The sequence below is a fragment of the Leptonychotes weddellii genome, chromosome 4, assembly GCF_054177405.1.
Source record: "Leptonychotes weddellii isolate Sample4059 chromosome 4, ASM5417740v2, whole genome shotgun sequence".
Taxonomy (NCBI): domain Eukaryota; kingdom Metazoa; phylum Chordata; class Mammalia; order Carnivora; family Phocidae; genus Leptonychotes; species Leptonychotes weddellii.
The window spans coordinates 107,869,205-107,895,303 of NC_138372.1; the positions used below are offsets into that span (position 1 = coordinate 107,869,205).

At 40.2% G+C, this 26,099-nt stretch overlaps 1 protein-coding gene across 1 annotated transcript in view; it reads left to right on the forward strand.

Annotated features, from left to right (window-relative positions):
- Nucleotides 1–26,099, forward strand: part of CLVS1 (clavesin 1) — a 170,728-nt gene that overhangs the window by 73,323 nt on the left and 71,306 nt on the right. Inside the window, exon 3 of the mRNA XM_006729452.3 lies at nucleotides 7,716–7,890. Coding sequence (XP_006729515.1) covers nucleotides 7,716–7,890 — 175 coding nt within the window. The remainder of the gene's footprint in view (nucleotides 1–7,715; nucleotides 7,891–26,099) is intronic.

Consider the following 26,099-nt stretch of genomic DNA (forward strand, 5'->3'; position numbering starts at 1 on the left):
GTCGTGAGATCGAGCCCTATGTCGGGCTCTGTGCTCAGCACTGAGCTCAGAGTCTGCTTAAGACTCTGTCTCTCTCTGTTCCTCCCTCCCCCTCTCAAATATATAAATAAAATCTTAAAAAAAAAAAAGAAATTGCACTGTCTATTTAAGTGAGCAGATAGTTGCATGTGGTCTTAATTTCATTCTCTTCAATTTTGGGGAGAATTTAGAAGCACTTGGATCAAATGCAATGAAAATACAGGTTTTATCTATTCAAATCATTTCTTCATTTAAGAGAAAAATAACTGAATGGGATGGAAGACAACTTCTAGGGGAATTAACTCTAAATTTTGAGTTATTATGTGTGTACACACACACACACACACACACACACACGATTTATAATCTTCTTTGCTACAGAAACAAACAAGGAAGAACACTAGCAAATTGGAATTTGAGAGCTTTAGTTTCAATGTCATTTTGAATGGTGGGTATGAAAACTTTACATTCTTGTGTATGTATCGGGAGATGGATAGGCCTGTCAGGATTGGCCTACAGAAGTATGACCTCTTATCTTCCAGCTTTCCTTGAGTGACAAAACACTGATTTCACCATTTTCACCTTTATTTTCTCTATACTAGTTCTAAATAAGGGCCCTGTTCTTAGACAAGATCATTACCCTTTTGTGTTCTGTCCTTTATAAGCAAATGATTGGGTAGGAGGTGGATTTGAGCCAAGTATGAGTGCCCCATATTCTTTCCATATATCGTTGTCATGCTTGTAGAGATAGACAAACATTAGAAATGACTGTACTTGTTTTTATAAGATACATTCCATTTAAGTTGAGAGTCTGTGACCTGAACTGAACTAAAAATTCAGAAAGCAGATGATTTGCTGTAGCTTGCCCCTTATCTAAAACTCCACACAGGAACTGGGCCTCATATGTTACGTTTGAATGGTATTGAATACATTATTCCTTTTATCTGATGCTGAGGCTTTGAGAACCAGATATTCCCATATTACTACTAATAATAAACCAAGAGACAGCTCATTATTCTGGTGTTACAAGGAATTGTATTCTTATGTTAACACAAATCCAAAAGTTTTCTTCCCTGACAGGAATAGGATGAAATTAATAGAGATAAAAAATTAATTGCAAGGTGTTCTCTCTTTCCTTTTTCATTCATTCTTTCTTTCTCCTTTCTTCCCTGATCTCTTTTTCCTTTTCTCCCTTTCTCTCTACTCTTGAAAGGATGAATCTCATCAAGTCATGTAAGGCAGAATTAAATCCAGGCCACTGTTCTCTGAGTGATCATCCCTGCTGAGAAAAGTAATTGTCTAATTTACTTTCTAGATAACATTCAGGAAAATAAATGTAATATTAAGCTCTTGCAAATATTAAGTCTACTACAGCAAAGTTAAACATTTTTAAAAAAGATTTTATTTATTTGTTTTGAGAGAGTGAGAGGACAAGCAAGGGGGAGGGGCAGAGGGAAAGGGTGACGGAAACTCCCCACTGGGCAGGGATCCCAATGGGGAGCTTCATCCCAGGACCCTGGGATCATGACCTGAGCAGAAGGCAGATTCTTAACTGACTGACCCACTCAGGTGCCCAAAGTTAACCATTTTTGTTAGCATCTTCCTTGCAACTAATATTTTCAAAACACAGTTGTTTTTTCTTACTTTTCCTTGATTACCACATGGAGAAATACAGATTCATTTGTTTCAATGCACAAGGACACACAGAGACTGTCCAGCTAAACCTTGATTCATAAAGGAATTATTAGAACCCATTTAGGAAAATATGTCACCAGAATTCCCATCTCAGACCATATTTTGAAAACCCTCAGCCCTAGAAGAGGAGAAAATAGGTTCCCCTGGATAGAACACAAATGAATTTTGTACATTTAATGTCCTGCTACCATCATCACCATGACCAAGAAGGTTGTCTTTATAATTCATGCAAGTATGAATACTGCCTCCTGTTGGGATGTGCTTTCCAATTCACATAGCTTCTTCACACATCGTTTTGCATAATTCTCACAACAACCCTCTGCAGGGAGGAGCAGAAAATTAGCCTTTACTGAACTTCAGGCTTCTATGAGTGGTCCCTATTTGGTGGGGGGGCAGAGCCAGGATGTCAAGCCCTGGAGTACAAGCCCTTTTGCCACTTTACCAAAATAGGGTTCTTCCCCTGTCCAGAGGCCAAAATGCATCAGAGGAGATACAGAGGGAGCACATGTTCCTCTCCACCTTGACTTGGACATCATTATCAGATAAGGGGCAAAGCATAGTCGGTAACTATGAGAACCATGCCATGATTATTTTAATAATTAGCTTTGAAAGAATCTTCAATGGGATGAAGAGATAAAGAAGTGTACTCAGATGCAATGTTTCTGCATCTGTAAATAAAACATAGATATTTGGCAGCAAACTACTTGCAAAAGCATTTTGTGGCTTAAGGAGGACTTTTAAAAATTCCCAAGAAAAAAACTGTAAACACTTGATGATATTGAGCATGAAGTTAAGAGGTTTTGAGATAGAGCCGGCCTAAAAGCTTTAACTGCTGATATTAAAAGACTTCTTGCTGCAGCAGAAAAATTAGAATAAGAATATGCACTGTGACTTCAGAGTGATTAAGAGGCTTCTCACTGCTCCTTTTAAGAAACAGTTTCACTGGCAACCCCATCGTATCTCTACATGGTTATCTGATCACATATCACATCTTTTTTTCTTATAGGAGTCTAGGATCTAGGTTCTAGAATCTATACTAAAAATTTAAAGCACAAAGGAGTCACTTCTTGAAGCTCACATATCTGCTCATTGGTAAAGGGCTTACTATTTTCCACTATTTTGCATCTCATTTATATTATGCTGTTGCTAAATTTTTAAGCCTCAGATAACAATATTGGGTTCTCCGCTCATAAAAACAATAGAACCTAAAAATGAGCCACTATTTATAATCTCTAAGTGCTTAGAGTATAATGATGAAAACCCTTAGATAAACCATGAATAAGCCCTAATGAATTTAAATGTATTATCCTTGGGGGGTGGGGGGAGGAAGTTGAAGTTTTCTACTAACTGTTGAATAATACAGTTATTTACATTTTGTTGGCAATTTGTAGTTCATATAGTGCTTTCATATATATTATCACATTTGTGCTTTTATTTATTTATTTATTTTTAAAAGATTTTATTTATTTATTTGACAGAGAGAGACACAGTGAGAGAGGGAACACAAGCAGGGGGAGTGGGAGAGGGAGAAGCAGGCTTCCCGCGGAGCAGGGAGCCCGATGCGGGGCTCGATCCCAGGACCCTGGGATCATGACCTGAGCCGAAGGCAGACGCTTAACGACTGAGCCACCCAGGCGCCCCCACATTTGTGCTTTTAATTATCAATCAAAAACTGATACAGTCCATAACTGACTATATAAATGCTATGCAAATTATAGAGAAAGTGTCAAAAACTCTAAATGTCCATTTTTCATCTTTTCCTTTTGATACAAGTGATAAAATACTCTGATAGAATTGTAATTGTAGACAATACAGAAAATAAATTTTTTTCTGTGAGTTATTAAACAACATAAAAATCTAAATAAGTTAGTAGAATGAACAAATTCTGGAAATGTCTTCTTCTGCTCTCATTTCTATAATTTACTTATAATAGCTGAATTGTTCATGACCACTTTGGTTTACTTAGAAACCTTGATAGAAGATTCATGGAAACTTAGCACGACAGATTACAAACTCTACTAAGCACTTAAAAAGACTTTTTTATTTAGAGCAATTTTAGGTTTACATAATTATTATGAAGATAGCACAGAGGGCTACCCTATTCCCTGCATCCAGTTCCCCCATTATTAACATCTTATATTAGTATAGTGTATTTATTACAACCAATAAACCAATATTGATACATTTTAATTTACTAAGTCCACAATTTATTCAGGTTTCCTTAGTTTCTACCTGATATCTTTCTTCTGTCCCAGGATCCCACAAGATACCACATTACATTTAATCTTCATGTCTTCTTAGGCTCCTCTTGTCTGTCACAGTTTCTCAGACTTTCCTTGCTTTTTAATGAATTTGACAATTTTGAGGCATGTTGGTCAGGCATTTCATAGAATGTTCCTCAACTGAAATCTGTCTAATGTTTTCCTCTTGATTAATCTGGGGTTATGTTCTTTTGGGAGGAAGATCATAGAGGTAAAGTGCCATTTTCATTACCCTATCAAGGGACGATACTATCAACACAAGTTATCTCTGTTGATGTTGGCCCAAATCACCTGCCTGAGGTAGTGTTTGTCAGTTTTTTCCAGGGTAAACTTACTTTTTTTCCCTTTCCATTCTGTAGTCTTTGGAAGGAAGTCACTATGCTCAACTCACACTTAAGGAATGGGGATTTATGCTCCAACCTCCTTGAGGGCAGAGTATGTGCATAAAATATTTGGTCTGAGAGGTATTTTTAAATTGTAAAAACCTGGGAGGATTTCACAAGTCAAAAGTGTTGTAGGGAGGAATGAGTAAAAAGATGAGGAAATCCATATGAGGAAGCCAGGAAGTAAGGAATTCAAGATAATGATCATAACTAAGGTATGAGATGAGATTGCACTCTTCAACAGGGGTTAAAGCTGATGACTTGAAACACATTCCATTCAACTTTTTCCTGCTCATCCAGTTCCTCTGGAAAAGTGAAGCATTTGAACATTTGGGAACTATAATGAAGTCCAGAATCCTTTCGCTTTTCTCCTGAGATCATCCCATGAATATAATAACTTCATTCACTGACAATGCCTATCTTGCCGTAAGGTTTTGGTGTTGAAAATACATAAAATGTTTTCCCCTTTTCTAGACAGAGTTCCATATCTTTTCTTGGGAGTGGTACAAGTGGATAAGTGATGAGAAGAGGTGCTAGTTCTAATTTATGCTGTTGCATTGACTTGGTTAACTTACCCTCTGATATTGGATAGCTATTGCTGTGTAAAAAATCATCCTCAAACTCAGAGGCTTAAAAAAATAATCATTTATTATTGCTCATGCATCTGTGAGACAGCTTGAGTTTATCTAGCCTTACTTCAGCAGGGTGGCTCTGCTTCTCAGGAAGATCTGCTAGCTGGCTGGGGAGTCACTGATTTGTGTTCCTCAACCTTCTCTTCAGTCCAGCATGCTAGATGTAGCATGTTTTTACCATGGCAACGTCCAAAGGCAAAAGAACAAGTAGTAACATTTGCAATCTATCATACCCTTATTTCTTGAAACACTTTCTCTTTTTTTAACCCAATGCTATCTTGATCCTCTTATCTTTTATTTCTTTCTTCTTCCTTTGACTCAATACTATAAATAAGCTCTACCTAGGGCTTAGCCTTTTAGTCCTGATTTTCTCCATGTGTGTGCTCTTCCTAAGAAAGCTTATCTATGGTCAGACTTTCTAATTCCCTAATGGCCATTTCCAGTTTACTATTAGGCCTTTCCATGTTTTCATTATCTTTAGTCTCATGCTCCACTTAACGTTTCTTCCCAATACAAAGCTGTATGTCTGAAAAAGACTTTGGTCTTTATGTTTGATGTGGATGCAAAAACAAAAACAAAATCCTAATGAAAACCTATCGCACATTAATCGGAATTTGATATCTCTCTCTCTTTTTTTTTTAAAGATTTTATTTATGTATTTGACAGAGAGAGAGAGACAGCGAGAGAGGGAACACAAACAGGGGGAGAGGGAGAGGGAGAAGCAGGCCTCCCGCCGAGCAGGGAGCCCGATGCGGGGCTCGATCCCAGGACCCTGAGATCATGACCTGAGCCAAAGGCAGTTGCTTAACCGACTGAGCCACCCAGGCACCCCAGGAATTTGATATCTCTTAAAGTTAAAAGAAAACACATCTGAAAGAAAACAGTAATGATGAGAAGAGTATTAAAAACCATTTCCTATGAGAAATGGTTAAAGTTACTAATATTTTTTTAATCTAGAGATTATATAGGGCATCATGATCACCATGTTTACATAGTTGAAGCTATGTGACATGGGAAGACCTGAGGTTTTTCTTTTGTAGCAAAACTACACCCATTAAGTAGATTTGGGGGAGGAAAATTTTAGCTTGATATAAAGAAAAAAATTTTACTAAAGAGAACTGTACAGAAACAGAATGGGCTGTACATCTTTATTTTTCAATTGTTGTCATTCATCTTTCCTGAAATGTCTTACTCCCCCTTCTCCCAATTATCCATCGAAATCCAACCCATCCTTTAAGATTTATCCCAAGCTTTCATCCCTCCATAATCTCCTCCCTGACTACTCAGATTTTATTGATCCTTTTCAACTCATGTTGCTAATTTCCTAGCCCACCCCAACTAAATCAAGGGCTCTCTGAAAATAGAAATAGAACATACTATTTTATAACCTTAAGTATAGAACACAATGCTGAGCTTATAATAGACATTCAGTAAATTCTTATGATTTACTGTTCGATCACAAAGTTCCTGATTTCTAATCTGGAATCATTGGAATTGGTTAGAGTTTGAACCAGGTTGAAATGCCCGAGAATCTGATCATTTATTTTTATTTTTTTTTAAGATTTTTAATTTATTTATTTGACAGAGAGATAGAGAGAGAGCTCAAGCAGGGGAAGCAGCAGGCAGAGGGGTAGGGAGAAGCAGACTCCCCACTGAGCAGGGAGCCCGACGCAGGGCTGGATCCCAGGACCCTGGGATCATGACCTAAGCCCAAGGCAGATGCTTAACCCACTGAGCCACCCAGGCGCCCCTGAACCTGATCATTTCACACTTATTTCACAGAGGAGATGCCTTCTGATTTTAATATTAAACCCGAAGGAGGTAATGAATTTTGCCATTACTTGCCATCCAAGCTTATGTTTTCCTACTTACCAAAAAATACACTGAATTTAGAGATCCTCTAAGATTTTAGATTTATAGCTCAGATAATTTGTTGGGAGAATTAGCAGAATGAAAATGCCATCATTTCTTCATATCTGAAAATTATTTAACACAAACATCATCTGATGAATAGGGATATATGACATGGAGGAACACATACCACACTGGAGAACTGTCACTCTCGTTTATATTCAGGTCTGCCTGTTGTCATAGTTACTGATGTACTCAAAGCCATTTCCCTCCTGAATCACACTCTGCAAACCTTCAATGAAAATAAGCCATTCTTCCTGCTTTATTTTTCTCTATCCAAGAACTGAAGCTAAAAAAATAGCATCAATCGCATGGATGTTTTTATACTTTTAGCAAGATTTTAAGCATACGAAAGGAATAAGGGGTTTAATCAAAATAAGTGCCTCTGATTGAGATCTCCCCTCATTTGTTGAGCAATGATTCACTGAGGAGCTAGGTGCTGAGGACACAGCTGTGATTATGGCCCACTCCCTGCCCTCGAAGTTAACAGAGCTCTGTGAGGGAGAGAGAGAAGTAAGGGATGGATTTCAGTTTTGTGCCAGAAGCAGAGTACGGAAGCCAATGGAAACACTACAGAGAGATACCCTGTAAAGTTTCGGGTGATGATACAGTCGGATCAAAGGGAGGCCTCCATCTTGTGACTCTTGAAGCATTGTTCCTGTTTAGAAAATATATTGTGGTCACTTTGGGTACAGGACACCCGTGTTACCCTGCAGGTCAGGTTCACGGAGCAGTGGCGTGAGGCACCCTTCCCTCCACACACATATTACCTGCTAATATTCACACCCAGCCTCTCCTTTCTGCTTTGGCTACAGGAACTCCTTCACCGACATCCTCCGTGCCATCCTGCTGTCCCTAGAAGTCCTTATCGAAGATCCAGAGCTTCAGATAAATGGCTTCATTTTAATTATAGACTGGAGTAATTTTTCCTTCAAACAAGCCTCCAAACTGACCCCTTCAATCCTCAAACTGGCTATTGAAGGGCTGCAGGTATGTTCAACAAATGCACAACCAAAGTACAAGCCTGTGTGAAAATGCACTTTTTTCTTATTTCAACCAAAGTAATATTTGTCCTCGGGAATAGCGAAGGAAAACTTAGATACAGTTCACCTGTGAATCCTCCATATTTTCACTTCAGCCTGAGTTAGAATTTTTTTTTTAATTAGTCTTCATTTTCATTAACAGCTCCAAATTACTGTTACCACAGGCACAAATTACCTACCGTAGCAATTATGAATAAAGCTCAGAGATGTTTAGCCTAATCCATCTGAGAGTTCACAAAAATTAAAACTAGAAAACATCTGCTCTATGAGTATGTCCCATATAGGGGTGGCATGGGGGCTTTCCGGGGTTTCTAGAAGCAGTTTTGTGCTGAGGAAATGCATCCTGTGGATCCTCACTCCCCAGAATGCACTGTGCTTGAAGTGTTTGTACTAAAGTAAATCACTTCAGCGCCAACAAAGGAAGCGGACAAAACTCTTACTTCCTGTTCATATGACCGGTTGTCAGGACTTTGGGGAAGGGGATTTTGTGCAGTGTGGAGGTTGGGGTAGTCAGTCTCTGGGGATCCCTTCTACGTTTAAAAACCAGTAATTCTATGAAAAGTAACAAACTCAAAGGGACAATCCTGCGTAGCTTCCTGGTGACAACATTATTATAGTACAAGGTAAAGGCACAGTTCCAGAAGAATAAAACTCATGTGCCTTCTTAATTTTGTAGGAAGATTGACTCAGTGGGGTGGACCCCCCACCAATAGATGGCAGGTATGTGTAGAAAGCAAAATATTTGCTAATTCTCAGATCAGCAGCTGTTAGTCACGCTCTTCGAAGTGCAAAAGTAGGAGACCCATTTCCATTACTCATCTTACTCTAGTGTGATGACTTATTGATGGGTCTGTTTCACAGAATAAACTAGGGCTTATTCATATTTGGCCTCCAACAAATATCTAGCAGCATGTGGGCCTCTGATAAGTGTGTTTATTGAATGGATCTTATTGTATTGAAATGGTGTCCTGTTTCAAGGGTAGGAGAAATAAAGCAGGCATTTCTGAAGAGGAGGAAGTGCTCACTCTTCCACTAAGGCCACGTTATTCTGGGGGCTACGTCAGGCAGTATATTGGAGGAACATTCTTGAAGTTGTTTTGCATTTCTAGACTACATGGAGCGTCCTGCCTTGCCTCAACCATACCAATCATAGACTGGTCTGTCCTTCACTATCAGTCACTTTCTCTCAACTTTAGCTCCTTTTCTCCAAACTCCTCTCGTCCGAGTCTCTGAACGTCTGGCCTCTCTCTCCTTACAGCTTTTATCAAAAGTTGTAGAGCCAGCTGCAAGGTTTATTTCATGCCCTATAACTATGCTGACCATAATTCCAGGATCTTCTGTGGTAGCACAAGCTTCATTTACTTTTATCCTTTTTAAAAAAGATAATTCATTACATGTGTAAGTAGCTGTGATTCAAGCTCTGTGTATTTATAAGACTTATTTTTTTCATATATCAGGAAGGAAAATGTCCTTGATCCAACCCTGTGTTCCAATTTTTCTTTCTGAGAATGTGTGGATTATGTAATATGTCCCTTGCCAACTTCATCAGGCTGATGTGGGTCTTACTGAGTTAATGCACGTGAACGCGTTTTAAAAGGTAAAGCTATACATAAGCTTGTAAGATATTTTTTGTAAGAAATACTAGATGATCTTTTGTGGGCAAGGTGGCACCCATCTCGGGCTTTCCTTGTACCAGGGCCTGGGATGATTTACACAATGTCCTGTAGTTCTGGTTAAGGAATGACTTCTCCTGGAAGAAGAGGAGATGCATGAGGTCAGGGTCAGAGTGGAGAGAAGGTACTTCCTCCCATCATCTCACAAAGCAGTGAGATGCTTTACTTTACTTTACTTTACTACTCTTCCCTTATATAAGCTCCCTTGACTGTGGGAAAGTATCAGGCCAATCTGGAGTCAGGCTATCTGGATTGGAATACAGCTTTTTTTTTTTTTTTAAGATTTTATTTATTTACTTGACAGAGAGAGAGTGACAGTGAGAGAGAGCATGAGCAGGGAGAGCAGCAGAGGGAGGGAGAAGCAGACTCCCCGCTGAGCAAGGAGCTCGATCCCAGGATGCCGGGATCATGACCTGAGCTGAAGGCAGATGCTTAACCGACTGAGCCATCCAGGTGCCTCAGGATTATAGCTTTTTCTGGGAATTCTGCCTGCCTAGTCCCTGAAGATTTGGGAAACCTGAGGAGGGTGCATTCTCTCCTGCTAGGAGAAGGAAGCCAATGATCCCAGAAGAAGCTGAGCTTGGGTGTAGTTCCTCCATCTAGGATATGTGCTCCCTGGACCATCTAGCTGTTGTCCTGGCAACTGTGAGGAATCCCTCGGGGTCCTGCAGACAGGTGGTGCTTTCACTTCACATAGGGCAGTCAGATCTAGCCAGCCCCTGGCGACTTCTCACACTAGGCTATCCTCTCTCACGCTTTGGAGACATTCAGCCCACCTCCCAACCCCCCCCAACACACCCCCTCTACAGCTCTCCCAGTGATCTGTGTTCACGGCTGGGATCGTTTTTATCCACAGAGTAGCCATTAAAACCCTTTGACCTTTCAAAAAAGTCATAATTGGTACTAAGCTGAATTCATGCCTTCATGCTTACACTTGTTGTATAAAGAAGATCTCATAGACGTCTCCATTTGTCAGCCACGGAGATTCAAGATAAACTCTACAACCCTGCTGACGGGGTGAAGGCACAGACTTGTGGAGAAAGGGAAAGCGAAGCGAGGCCAGTGTCAGTGAAAGAAGAGAAGCCCCTGCTCTTCCTTCTGTGTACCCTCTGAGAGGCTTGAAGAGCTTCGAGTGTCTGCTAGACATGTGGGAGATCACAGGGCGGGCGAGGTCCTATGTTCCAGTGAAGAGAACTTGCTCTCTCTGCTGTTCTGCCTTACGTAGGGTAGATGTGAGACAGCAGCTTCGTCAGGGGAATAATTAAACCACTTTTGTGCTAGGCCATCTGGTTTGGGGTTTTAGCTATTTATAGGAGCTGTCTCAGATTACCTGCTGCTCAAACCCTAGATAATTTGGGGCCCTGGGATATGACGGTCCCCACACATAGGTAATACAACACCTCCCACAGGGAGAAGGGGGTGGGAGCTCACTGCTGAGGCAGTGAGAATTTAGAACCATTTTTGGTCAATCCCACACCTTGTATCACAACCTAGTTACCAAACCCTGAGTTTTAGCCCTATTACCTCCGTTCTTAGTTCTCTGTAAAGATGGTTGTTCAGTGCAAACTTCAATTACTAATTGTTGCAGGTTGAGTTCTTGAGGAGCAGATTCTGACAGAGATTAGCAGGTTGGAGGTTTAGTAGGGAGTGCTCTTGGGGTCAACTCCTGTGAAAGTGAAGCTGTGGAAGAAAGTTTGCCAGCAGGAGAAGCTAAGCTGGGGTTCAGTCATTTCCAAAGAAAGCCTCAGGTGTTGTGAGGCCGAGATGACCCTTCAGATTTTTCCCTGACTGGGGCCAGGGGGTTGGACTTTGGTATTCCCATATTGTTCAGTCACTGGGTACCAGCTGCCCTGGAAAATGGTTGTGAGTTTGGGCAAATAGCTCTCTTGAGCCTGAAGCCTGAGAGGGTACTGTTATCTGCCAACTTTCTGCTGACAACCCCCCCAGCAACTGGAGAATAAGTCCTCAGTCCTGAATGAGACGTGGCAGTAGATCAGAATATCTACCATAATAAGCAAAATATATATATATATTTGGAATATCCTGTAATGTAATGTCAAGGAGCTTCCTTTAGCTTGCATCTGGGTGCTTAACTGCTTTTTTTTCTTGGTTACATACAATCCCCAGTCATACCCAAAGTGGAAATAATACAGGGTAATATTGAGGTGATGGGCACTGGACTGGCAAATCAGCATCAGCCCTCTATTTGGGTCTACCGCTTGTATTTCTATGTCTCAAAAGTCAATTATATATATTCAACTGATCCTTGACAAAGGAAAGGCAATACAATGGAGCCGTGAGAGTCTTTTCAACAAATTGTTCTAGAACTGGACATCCACGTGCCAAAGACTGAATCTAGAGACAGACCTTATACTCTTCACAAAAATTACTTCATAATGGATCACAGACCTAAGTATAAAATTCAAAACTATAGAAATCCTGTAAGATAACATAGGAAAAAAACCTGTGTGACCTGGGTTATGGCGAGGATTTTTTTAGACACACCACCAAAGGCATAATCTATGAAAGAAATAATTGATAAGCTAGACTAGGTTAAAATTAAAGACTTCTGCTCTGCAAAAGACCGTGTCAAGAGAATAAGAAGAAAAGTCACAGACCGGGAGAAAATATTTGCAAAGATACACCTGATAGAGGACTATTATCCAAAATATACAAAGAAATCCTCAAACTCAACAATAAGAAAATGAACAATCCGATTAAAAAATGGGCCAAAAACCTGAACACCAAGGAAGACATATAGATGGCAAATAAACATATGAAAAGATGCTCCCCATCATATTCATCAGAGAAATGCACAATTAAAACAACAATGAGATACCACTATACACCTAATTAGATTATTATGTGTCAATGTAGGTTCATCAGTTGTAACAAATGTACCACTGGGTGGAAGGAGGAGAAGGCTGATAACGGGGGCAGGGATATGTGGGAAATCTCTGTATCTTTCCTTCAATTTTTCTATGAGCTTAAAACTGCTCTAAAAAAAAAAATACCTTAATGAAAAAAAAAGATAATTATATTGCCTCTAACAACAATTATAAAAAAAATGGTATGTGCATAGAACTTGGGTTATGTGCTTCATAGGCTGAATTAATGAGTTGTAATAATAATCACATAGAAGACCGCTCTTTAAAGGATCATCAGATTTTTAGATCAAAAGTTACCCTGTATCAGCCATTCATGAAATTCTAATAGGGTATGTATTATACATTCCTCCTGTTACAGCAATGCTTTGAGGAAGTGTCATTGTTTAGAATGTTAAGTTGTCCCAGTTACATAAATATTCTATGAATATTAGTTCAAAGAACTTCAGTTAAAATACTAATTTTGAGAATGCCTGGAAGTCATTTTTTCTCGCTCGGCTGTTTGATCTCTTAAATGCAGTCAATAATGTCTAAAAGAGCCGTTGTATCTGTTCATTACAACTTGTTTAAATTTTAATCACTTAAAGTAATATTTATGCCACCATTTTAATACAGCTCAGCATTATTCTCAATTCTGCTGGGGAAGTCTGGCAGAATGAGCCATACGCTGAAGCCCTGTTCTGGAGTTTTGTAATGTCTCTAAAATCAATTTCTGGAATCGTTTCTTGTAAATCACTGCGGCCCCATCATTACAATCACACACGGCATTGATCAATGTTCAGCCAACCCCGATCCTTAAAGGGCTTACCGTGCTGGAGTGTTTTACTTGGAAAGAGCTGGAGCCTTGGGCCCCGCAGGCTATTTACAAAATATTTGACTCCCTTAAGGACCCAGGCGTTTGTTAAGGGTTTAAAGAAGCTTACTTTCCACACCCTGGAGGAGAGCCTGGCAGTGTTCTTTCTTCTTCTTTTTTTTTTTTTTTTCCTCATTTCTGGGCTTAAGTCGTCTTCCCCTGGCCAATTGGTCACTTTTTCTATTCATTAACTCTTCATCCAAACTTACAGTGTGACTCTTTTGTTGTAACAGGTGGTTTTAGGATATTTCTACCATAAATATTATAAATATTTGATTTATGCTGTTACAAATATTTGATTTACACTGACGATGCCCCGGGCACTTTTCACGTACTGTTTAATTTCTACCATAAACCTATGAGGTAGTACTGTTTTGACACCACATTTTACAGATGACAAACCTAAAATCTAGAGAGATCAATGCCTTGCCTGAGGTCTTTAAGTGGCAGAACCAGGATCGAAGCACGAAGAGTTGGGCTCAGCTCTCACCTACATCAAAGCGTGGTGGTACCCACAGCAGCAGGGGCAGAACCTGGGAACGGTTTTGAACATTCAAAACGTTCAAACGTTTTTTGATAGAGTTATCTCCCGTTCTCCACCTCCCTCCTCAAACCCCAACAGCTTTGAGCCAGTTTAGCGCAAAAGGAGGTCCACTGTTTTCCTAACTTTTAGCCTGTAAGTGGGAGGGGACTCGGAGCAATGCCCAGAGGCTCTGCCAACTGCAAATCCTCTCTCTCCTGAGTGTCTCCCTTTTTGTTACACTGCTTCCTGCCTTCCTCCATTCCCTCTACCCCCTTCCCACGTCCTACTGTTTCACCGCTTTTCTAAAACGTAGGATATGTTCACTTGCCTTTGCAGTATCCAAGGTGCCCTCTTCACTTGAAAGACGAGAGCGGTAAAAAGTATGTCAAGTCAGTGGGCAACATGACAGTTCTCAAGGGTAAATGAATGGATAGTGTGATTAGAAATTTGGAAAAGCAGTTTGGGCAAATGCATTTCAAGTTCGTAGTAGATTCACACTGAACCAAGAGTCCAGTGACTCAGACATGCGGACGTACTGACTCCTGGTGCAGTCATTCAACACAGAACGTGGGTCAGGTACTCTCTAACTAAACAGGATTTACTGCAGAGAACGGAGCCCACCAGGCTTCTTGAAGCCTACAAGCTGTGGCTTTATTATGCAAAGTGTAGTCCACACACCAGGATTATCAGCATCAGCAAGAGCTGTTTAGAATTGCAGACTCTCAGGCCAGTCTGCTGAATCAGAGTCTGCATTTCAAAGAGTTCTCCAGGTGCTCTGCGTGCACGTTTAAGTTGGAGAAACATCACTGCAACAGAGGGTATAACGGTGATCTTGGCCTCAAGTGCATCAGATTCCCCTGGGGGGCGTGGCACAACCACATCACGACCTCGTTCCCAGAGTTTCTGAGTCCACACATCCGGAGCAGAACCCATGAATTTACCTTTTGAGAACATTCCCAGGTGATGCTGCTGCTACAACCACTCTTTGATGTAGGTGAGCACCCACTCCAACTATGTGGGCTTCCATCCTGGTTCTGCCACTTAAAGACTTCAGGCAAGGCATTGCCCTCTCTAGATTTTAGTTTCATCACCTGTAAATGATGGTGTTATAGCAGCATGACCTCCTAGGTTTATGGGAGAGATGGAATCGTATGTGAAAGGTGCCTGGGACTAAGCACCCTAGTCTGTGCTCACTCAGTGATGGAGCGTTATTGGAAGAATGAAGACGCCAGGCCTCAGCCATGGGCTCCGAGGCTCTAACGTATGGATTTAAATGAGATTGTTCTCCGTCAGCCCACTTCTGTCTGTGTGGATCCTTGAAAATTAGATCTTACCAACCCGTTCCCTGGCCCTGAAAAGGGGGCTCCCTCTCCTTGCTCACCTTAGCTAATGACTTAGGTCCAGATGTTGTCACCTGCCCAGGCTGTGGTACTTGAGATGCTGTTTCTTTCTATTCAGGTGGTGTGATCCTTTTAATTATCACCAACCAGTCCACTATCCATGCTCTTGCAGCTGGGTGATTAATGGGTCAAAATCACCTCTTTCACTTTGCAGGACTCTTTAGCAATAACAACTACGGTGTCTTTTATTGATCCTTACAGTTTTCATGTGTTAAAGAATATTAGATAGAAACAGATCGAAGGAAAAGGATATTTGTACTTTGCCAAGAATATCTGTACTTAATTCATGTTTCCTGAACACCCCAGGTATGTTTGAAGAACACTTTCCCTCCAGGCAAACCCCTTTTTACCTTCTCAGCCGCAAAGCTGTAATTCTGAATTTGTAATAGTGCGATATGTTATTATGGAAATATTAGAGGAATAAAATATCTCTTTTAATGCTCTACCTTGTTAAGCATCAATTAAACTCAGGAGGATAATTAGGGCTAATGACACTCTGGTGATCCTGATGGCAAACAGGACGACCTATTTAAAACAGTTCCAATTAAATAGGTGTATCTCTGATATATTTTTGATAAATAGTTTTTCTGGACTCTCATGCATTATTGATCTAGCCAGTGCCCTGATTCATTCATTTAAGAAACAGTTACTAAGTCTTTACTTTGAGTCAGTCACGAAAGTAAACAGATGCAGTCCCTGCTCTCAAGAGGTCATGATTCAAAACAGAGGCAGACCCATAAACAAATGATGAAAACAATGAGCATGTGAAGAAAGGGGGTTATGCTCCAGGTTAATAAAATCGCAACCCAAGCAGAAGGTGTTAGAAATGGCATCCTGGGGACACCTGGGTGGCTCAGTCGGTTAAGCAACCGATTCTTGGTTTCAGCTCAAGTTGTGATCTCAGGATCCTGAGATCGAGCCCCACTTGGGACTCCATGCTCAACACGGAGTCGGCTTGAGATTCTGTCTCTCCCTCTCCCTCTGCGCCTACCCCCTCTCATGCTTTCGCTCTCTCTCTCTCAAAATAAATAAATAAATTAAAAAAAAAAAAAGAAATGGCATCCTGGGCGAGGCACACATCAGCTGATTCTTAGCAGGTGCACGCAGAATAGCCAAGAGAAGGCAGGGTGAGAGAAGTTCAGGTAGAGGGGATAATATAGGCAAAGACATAGAGGCAAGGCATACTCAATAAGACAGAGAAACAGAATTAATTTTGTATTCCTGGAGTGCACAAGGACCAGGCAAGGAGCTTGCATACCCTGAGGACATGGGGCCACTGAATATATTGAAGCAGAAAGGCAACATGACAGTTCTCTTATATTCACATGGGATCAATTTGGAGGGTATGAGCATGGAAGATTCAAAGGCAAGAGAATAATTAAAAGGCAAGTGCAATAATTCAAATAAGAAATAATAAGATGCTAGATAGGGGTGATAGAAGGGATTTGATAACTACCTAGGAAGTGAAATAAGGCAGTGCTTGGGGGTTGGATGCTCGGAAATGGGAAGTGGTCCAGGTAAAAGCTTAGGTGTGCAGGTAGCGTGAAGGGTGGTGGTGCTGCCAACCAATGAGACCATGCTGAATAGGAATGGCAGGTTGTGGGGAGATAATGCCCATTATTTGAATGTTGGGCATTTTGCGTTCAGGATCCCATGAAATATCTGAATGGTTTGTATTAAGTCTGAGCTGAGGGGAGAGCTCTAGACGGGGTCTAGAGGGTTGGTGGTATTTGAAATCGTAGGAAAGGAAAAAATCATTCAGAGAAAAACTACAGAGTGATGAACAATGACGGAGAAAAGCACCCAGGTGACAAGCAATGTAAATGCACAAGTTAGATGAAGTGGAGCCCACAAAGGCGAAAGGGGAGGTTGAGATGGGGTATTGTGAGAAGAATCACGAGCTCATCTCCTGACGGAAGCTGAGGGAGTGGGGCTTCAGGGAGGGAAACTACTTCAGTGTGGTGGTGGGAGTGGCATCTAGAGTGCTCTGGTTTGAGGAGGGAGGATAGAGTTGAGACAACTCTATCAAGAAATATGTCCAGGAAGCCACAGCGGGTGGTAGACAGAGGACACTGGAGAAGAGGCAGCAAGAAGATGGTAGTGGAAGAAGTATTCCATCTTACTTTTCCATCGGATAGACTTTCAACAGCAGAATATATTTCTCAGTTCACCAACGTAGAGATCTCTGCCTTTCATTATCATCAAATGAAGTGTGACATGCTATCCAGGGACTCTGTCCTGAATATATTATGTATTTGCAGGAATATGTATTACTATGAATTTCTAGTCCTGTCAGTGTCTAAGGAGACCTTGTGCCGCAGAGTTAATCAGTATTCAGCAGTCTTGAAGGGCCCCCCATTGAAAGAACCTATGTGGAAAACCTTGCCCTGTAATCCCCATTCTCTGGTGATTAAGCCATAGGTATTAAAATGATACACATTTCCAAAAAATCAATCAGAGCTCTTTGGTTTTATGGGATGGTTTTATGGGATGGAAAAACAACTCAAATCTGGCTCAAACAAAACAAAAATGGAGGGGAGGGACATTTACATAACAGAAAGGTTCAGAGCTAGTCTATTTTCCAGGCTCTGCTAGTCGTGGAGGTGAAGTTGAAATAATGCCATCAGAGCTCAGTCTTTTTTTTCTCTGCGCATCTCTCAGTTACACTTTCTCTATACTGACTTCATTTTCAGGAAGGCTTTCTCCATTGAGTGACAATGGAGACTTTGACAGTTCCAGTCACAAGTGACCTCTTTTGTCTGCACTCTTGGCAGGAGTGAGGGGATGGGAGGTGGGCTCTGGCCAGTCTACTCAAAACATTACACCTGAACTAAGAATGTTGGAGGGGCGGCCCCCAAAAGATGCTGAGAAATGACAAAAAATTTTGCTTAGAAATTTAAGGTAGAAAATTAGAGAGTTTTATTGCAGTTCTTTACTTACTGTCCAATGTAGCAACTAGGAATTAGGAAGTTGAGTTTGTTTCTGTTTGGCAGCTAACTCCACGGATAACCTTGGGAAAATGGCTTAACATTTGCTTATCAGCAAAAACCAACAGGATTGGACTAGAGTGGTGGTTCACAAACTTTATCACACCCCAAAATCACTGGAGGGCTTGTTAAAGCTCTGGTTACAGAGTCCCAACCTTGGAGTGTCTGGTTCAGTTGGTTGGCAGAGGTGGATGAGTGGGAAAACATTTCCAACAAGGTCCCAGATAACCTTGATGTGCTGGACCAGGGACCACTCTTGACAACACTGGACCAGATAATTCCTTACAACCCTTTTTATCACTTAATGCTACAAATCTATAATTTTACCTCCATGGGATAGTCTTAATGCCTATATTAAGAGTGGGAAATAGGCTTTCCCCACATAACAAATCTAAATACTGTTGACCCTTGAACAACACAAGTTTTTTTTCTTTTTTTCTTTTTTTATAAGATTTTATTTATTTATTTGACAGAGAGAGAGAGTACAAGCAGGGGGAGCGACAGGCAGAGGGAGAGGGGAAGCAGGCTCCCCGCTGAGCAGTGAGCCCGATGTGGCACTTGATCCCAGGACCCTGAGATCATGACCTGAGCCGAAGGCAGACGCTTAACCGACTGAGCCACCCAGGTGCCTGAACAACACAAGTTTTCAAGTGTGTGGATCCATATGTAGATTTATTTCAATAAATACAGTACAGTACTATAAATGTATTTTCTCTTCCTTATGAGTTTCTTAATACTTAAGATTTTCTTCTCTCCAGCTTCCTTTGTTGTAAGAATACAGTGTATAATACATATAACATACAAAATATGTGTTAATCAACTGCTTCTGTTATCAGTAGGACTTCTGGTCGACAGTAGGCTATTAGCAGTTAAGTTTGGGAGAAGTTGAAAGTTTTATGCAGATTTTCAACCATGCAGTGGGGTTGGCGCCTCTAACCCCCATGTTGTTCAAGGGTCAAGTGTAATTACGTTGCAGTGCTAAGAAGAATTCTCAGGCAAGCTCCATGCTCAGGCAGAAGAGAATGTTGGCATTCATTTGCAATGTCTGCCTTCATTATGGGTGAGAAAGGGGCAAGCCTGCCACATACACTGACTCAGGTGTTCTAACTGACCTGTTCGAGGGACAGTCTAGTGTTCGTGGTGCAAGAAATAAGGACAATAAGCATAGGCGAGACAAACGCCTTGCAGAAGCTCGTACTTTCTAGTTTAGGTTAGAAAGAAGAAACTTGACAATGATGGTGATGGTGGTGGCGATGGGGACTATGTTAGTCTGGCATTTAACGTACTTCCACACAGCGTCTTCTCTGATCCTCCCAACAGCCCTGTGTAATAAGCAGAGCAGGAGAGGGACAAATCCTCAAAATCAAACATGAAAAAGATTGATAGGAGCAATCAGTGAAATATCAACTCTGTGTAAGACTGTAGTTGCCTTGGAGGCCCACGGAAGACCCCATTTTGTTGTGTCGCACCATGAGAGAAGGTGACTTTGTGAGAATAAACAGGTGATAAAGCGCAGTCTCGGTTTTCACCAAAGGAAAGCATTTGTTGTTAGGAAACCACTAAGAATTGTTAATACCTTTAGCCCAAAGACAACATTTCAAAGTGCAGTTTATTTTTTTATTTAGGAGGACCTAATTGTTGTGTAATAAACTTTATACTGATGTGCAATACACACTCAGAGAACCACCCAAATCATAAGCTTTCAGCCAAGTGAATTTTCAGAAAATGAAAGCACTTAAATAACCAAACACAGATCAAGAAAAAGAACACTACCACTTACCCTGAGGTCCCTCCTTCCTCCTCTCAGTAGCTGACTCCCAAAGGTAGCTACATGCTGACTTCCAACATTGTAGATTAGTTCTGCCAGAGTAGTTTGATTTACAGAAAGAAAAAAATGACTTCCCTTCTGTGTCTGGGTGTTCCTGAGTCAATCATTCTTTCGTGGTAAACAATAATTGGTGTACTATCTGCCTGTACTTTTTTTGTCAAAGATCTAAACTATAAATGAAATTTAAAAATAAAATTATTCAGGGGCACCTGGGTGGCTCAGTCGATAAGCGTCTGCCTTCAGCTCAGGCCATGACCCTGTGGTCCTAGGATCAAGCCCTGCATCGGGCTCCCTGCTCAGCGGAGAGCCTGTTTCTCTCTCTGCCTGCTCCCCCTTGTGCTCTCTCTCTCTCACTGTCAAATAAATAAATAAAATCTTTTTAAAAATATATAAATAAAATAAAAATAAAATTATTCTTGAAAAATATTGAGGCTAAGAAATGCAGAAGCCCATCGTCTTTGTGGAATTTAATTATACAGCAATTGTATCTCATAGAATATAGAATATGCAATATCAAATAAGTGTTAACAAAATTGCTGCATTCAACATATACACTTCATATTTTTTTAAGAGCAAGAACGGGTGCATACATGCATGAGGGCTGGGTCAGGGCAGAAGGAGAGGGAGAGAGAATCTTAAGCAGGCTCCATGCCCGGCACAGAGCCTGATGTGAGGCTCAATCTCACGACCCTGAGATCATGACCTGAGCTGAAGTGAGAGTTGGTTGTTTAATTGACTGAGCCACCTAGGCACCCCATATACGCTTCATTTTTAAGAGAATCTCTCGAACTTTCCCTTAGAGGCCATTTATTCTCATTTTACACATGATTCTTACTGATTTAGTTGTGTCGTTTCCAACCTCTCCATGTATTAAAAGTCTCTAACAAGAATTTGGTTGAGGGGCTAATCCATATTAGCATATAGACTAGATCAGGAAATAACAGCTATCAGCCAGGGAAGAAACACAAATAACATAAAATTTTACTAAGGAAACTAGAAACACAACAATTGAGGCCATTTGGCATTGAGGTTTGTGTACCCTAAAAGGCATCAGCATACCATGGAGACGTATATGATGTACACACCCACGATCCTGAGCTATCTGGAATAGTCACTCTCCCATTCAATAAGCTTTACTGAAGACGCTGTGAAAAATGTATAAAATTGTAGAGAGATCTCATCTAAGATATTTATGTGACCTAGAGAATTATATGGCTTAAGAGACAAATTCTTAGTCACTTGTATAACTTAGAATTCCCAGAAATTATTAATTGTTGGAGAGTTTTAGAGAAGTTTTATTATATAGCACAAACACATTGCCAAGACAGATCCCCTTAAAATTTTGTCTTTTAGAGTCCTTGAAATGGAAGAACAGTGGATGTCTCAAGTGCCTTTAGCTGTTGAAATCTGTACTGTAGCATTCTCTAGACTAAACTTACACTCCCAAACACCACTATCAAAGGTTCTTTATACGTATTCAGTATAACAAAATTTTTGGTAATAGTGGTAGATAAAAATAAGAAAGTACAAATTGCATACAACTCTACTCAGAAATAAACATTTTAAATCCAGGCATCTTTACAGTTTCCAGTGACCAGTATTCTATTCTTTTTTTTTTTAATTTTGTAAAATTTATTTATTTATTTATTTTAGAGAGAAAGAGAGCACGAGTGGGGGGAGGGGGAGGGGCAGAGGGAGAGAGAATCTTAAGCAGGCTCTATGCCCAGTGCAGAGCCTGATGCGGGGCTCGATCTCAGGACCCTGAGATCATGACCTGAGCTGAAATCAAGAGTCCAGACGCCTAACCAACTGAACCACCCAGGCGCCCCAGTATTCTAGTTCCTTAAATCTTTTACCTCAACATCATTTGTAATGACCGCATAGTATTTTATTGTTTAATTATATGACAATGTATTAACCAATTCCCAACTGTTGAACGTTCTCATTTTTTTCCAGTAGTATGTACAGTGATGACATGAATGTCTCTTTTGGCCACAGGATTCACTTCCTTAGAATGAATGTCTAGAGGTAAAATGTATCTCAAAGATGCTCTATGGAAGGGTTTTTTAGTATTCACCAGCAACCTATGAGGTCTGCTTCTGAACCAAAATCATCCCTGGTTGTTAAAAATAAATTTTGGTCTATTTGTAACCTCCCGTGATGCCCCCACCACACAGCCCCTTTTTGTCTTAATATGCTTTCATTACTTTGATTAGTAGTGAGGCAGAACATTTTTCTATATGTTTATGAGCCATTCTATTGTCTTTTCTGTGTATTGCTTATTAATGTACTTTATCCATTTTTCAGTTGTTTTTAAATCTTGTTTTATTACCAATTTGTAAGAGATTTTTATTACCCAAGGAAATACGCCATTTATCATACTGAACAGTTTTTCACAATTTTCATCCATAATGAATAGTGTTTATTTTCGCTGTTCTTATTTAAAGCAGTTTAAAGTTTTTATGATCAAGTCTGTTAAGCTGCCTTTGGTAAGACTTAGAAGGTCTCTTCCCCCCCCCCAAATATTATAGCAAATTCACTAGTTTTTCCTTCTAGACTTAAATTTTTTTTAAAGATTTTATTTATTTATTTATTTGACAGAAAGAGACAGTGAGAGAGGGAACACAGGCGGGGGAGTGGGAGAGGGAGAAGCAGGCTTCCCACTGAGCAGGGAGCCCGATGCAGTGCGCGATCCCAGGACCCCGGGGATCATGACCTGAGCTGAAGGCAGACACTTTAAGGACTGAGCCACCCAGGCGCCACTAGACCTAGATTTTTTAGCTTAGCATTTTTATCTGTCAGAATTTGCATTTGAAAAGATGTGAGGAAAAGACCTAACTTAATTTTTTCTCTATGTATTTCGATTAGTCCTAATACCGGTTATTGGACAATGCATCCTGAAATGCATTTTAGAAGGTAGATCAATCAATGCTTGGGGAACATGAAGAAGGAGAGTAATGACAGAGCTAGTTATTCATTGAAAGCTCTCTGTAAGAAATCTGAGCCAATTTTTTATAAGTATGAGTAATGTGAATTGGCAAAGTTTGGGGAGATGAGACTCACTCCAATTCAATGACTATTTATTCAACTTACTACACCAGAATTCCAAGCAGGCATAGGTAGAGGGACCAGCTGGTCATGGCCCCAGGACAGGGCTAAAATTAGCTCAGTGTTTCTTAGGAGCCACATGGGAGAAAAGGAAAAATGAGATGGCTCAGCCAGGTCAGGGCAGCTGTTGGTGGGTCCAAGAGCTGGAGTTTGGAGGACACCTTTCACTGCTAAGGAATTCTGAAATATATAGTCATAACAATGATCTCTCCTGCTGCAATAGTATCGGAGTGGAGTTTAGTAATTTAAAGATGTTTAATGGAGAGTTTAAACACTGAAAAAAACTTAAAAGATTAAGCTAATGCCGGCTCAACTGGAATGTCATTAATTGAGAGGAGTAATCCCTAATGCCTTAATCTGTAGACTCATTAAAGATTTGAAGGAAATTATGAATAACTTGTTCCATTAACTGAATGAAGTTTTAATTAAGATATTCTTGGGAAAACAAGAGTACAGGGCAACACTAAAGTGGATTTTAAGACTTTAGAGGGGGTGGGACTCAGTTCTGAAAGAGATCTAGAGAAAAGGGGGCCTGACCTGAGGCTCTGAAAGGAACACCAACTTGATAATAAAGGCTGAGAACATTCTGAAACATTCTCTCAGATCAGAGCACATTATTGTTGTACTTTGGTACAAAGTTCTAGATCTTTATTGTTCTTGTGTTTTGTTCCTATTATATCACATTTCTTTAAGTTTACAAAAAAAATTAAGTGTCTTAATACGATACCTTCTATAAGAAAGTTTACTGCATATAATAACTATTAACTCCACGGATAAGAGAGACACGGAAAAAATAATCAACTCTAAGTATAAACCTAATATTCAATACGTAAGATCTACCATATACTGCCCTACTGTACTCATCCAACTTTATTGATCAGTGCTGCCTAACACTACCCTCCTTTCCACTCCACTTGCTTGATCTCCCTGATCACAGGTAAATGATAAAATTCCCATCTCTCCATTCCAATTCCCACTGGCCCCTTAGCCTCTAATGTTGGCCAATCCCCTACTCGTTTACTTCTTAAAGCCCTATCCATCCCTTTTGATGAGTATGACAGCCTATCAGTAGATCAAGCCTCACTTCTTCTGTTATGATTTTCTCTAGATTTTCTAATTCTTGGCAAATTTTTCTTTTTTTTTAAATTTTAAGTTGGCTCCTCCATGCCCAACATGGAGTTTGAACTCGACCCTGACATCAAGAGTTGCATGTTCTACTAACTGAGACAGCCAGGTGTCCCTCTAATTCTTGGTGAACTTTTTGTCCCCTTAACTCTTCTGGATCACTAAATTTTAGATCTAAACGAGAACGTGGGGATGGTATAGATCAGTGAGCCTCAAACTTTAGCATGCTTCAGAATCCACAGGAAAGCTTTAAAACTGAAAAAGATTGCTGAGTCCATCCTCAGAGTTTCTGATTCCTATAGGCCCAAGTGACCCAAGGGACCCATCTCACAGTGTAGACGCCATCACACAGAATAACTCACAAGGAGTATTCCCTAAAGGCTAAGTGGCGGCAGAAAACTCCAGAGACTAATTGGTGGGCCCTAACATATGAACAATACCCAACACCATGTCTAGAACATGTCTAGACATGCAATAGATATTCATTCCCCTGTCTAAAACCTGGCTTATTATCTGTAATTTCACCACATAAAAAAGGGATGTATGTTCGAGAAGGAAATAGTCTTTCTAAAAAGGGATTTAAGTCTCATTAAAAAGCACATATAGTATTTGTATTTTTAAATATAACTAATTATGTCTGTAGGACCATTAATATTGTGAATGTAGCCTTGTGTTTAGGATTGACTAACCCAACACATTAATAAACTCTAGTTGTTTATACAACTTAAAAATCTATTTTTATACTTATAAAAATGACATCTGAAATCGGAATAAAATACCTAAAGAAATATTGCATTGCTCATGACAAAGAACTTTGTGCAATTGATTTTTAAGTCAGTTATCAGAGGAAAAATTGATTCAGTTTAGTACAAGTACCATTGATTCTCAAGAAAGAAATTACATGTATAATAAATAAGTCTGCTGATAGTCACATAACATTTTAAGTTAAATAAGCCTTTTTAAATGCATATTGGGCCTTCTTAACAAATACTAAAAGTATAAGAGAAGGCTGTCTTTTTTTTATTCAGAATTTCAGAAATCTCAGTAATTATTTTAAGTATGATAAAAGAATGATCACCAAACAAATAAGTGTCGAGCCAGAATCTTTTCTTTGCCAGATTGAGTGCTTTAAAAGGCAATGTCCGTGTCTAATGGAGAGTTCGCTTGAATTTACTCCTTCACTGAATGAGTATTTGTTAAATGTTTTTCATATGAGAGGTTTTGTGCACAGAACCCCATCAGACATGGACCTTAATTTCCATTTATTCATATAACAAATATTTATTGAGGTCTTGTAATGGGTCAGACACTGCTCTAGGCACCAAAAATACATGGGAGGGCGAGACAGACCAGGACCCTGCTCTTCTGTAGTCTATAATCTATCAGGTGGGAGAGCGAAGAGGAATGATAAATGATACACAAGTAACAAAAGAGCAATGCCATTTCACAGTGATCAGTGCTATCAAGAAGATAAACAGGAGGTGATAGAAAAATAAGGGGTGTGGGGAAACAGTAAAAGTATATTTCAAGAGGTAAATTGGAGCTTAGATCTAAATGATGCACAGGAGATAGACATTCAAAGATGCAGGGCAGCCTCTTCTCGGCAGAGGAGACAGAAAGTACAAAGGGCTTTAGAAGAAGAGAGTGAAAAGGAAAAGCAGATTGGAAAGATAAGCAAGTAGGAGCTTCCTCCTTCCTCCCACTCCCCACCTCACCTGCCCCCCCACCTTGTTCCACCTGACCTTAGAACCTCACCCCCTTCTCTTCTCTAGAC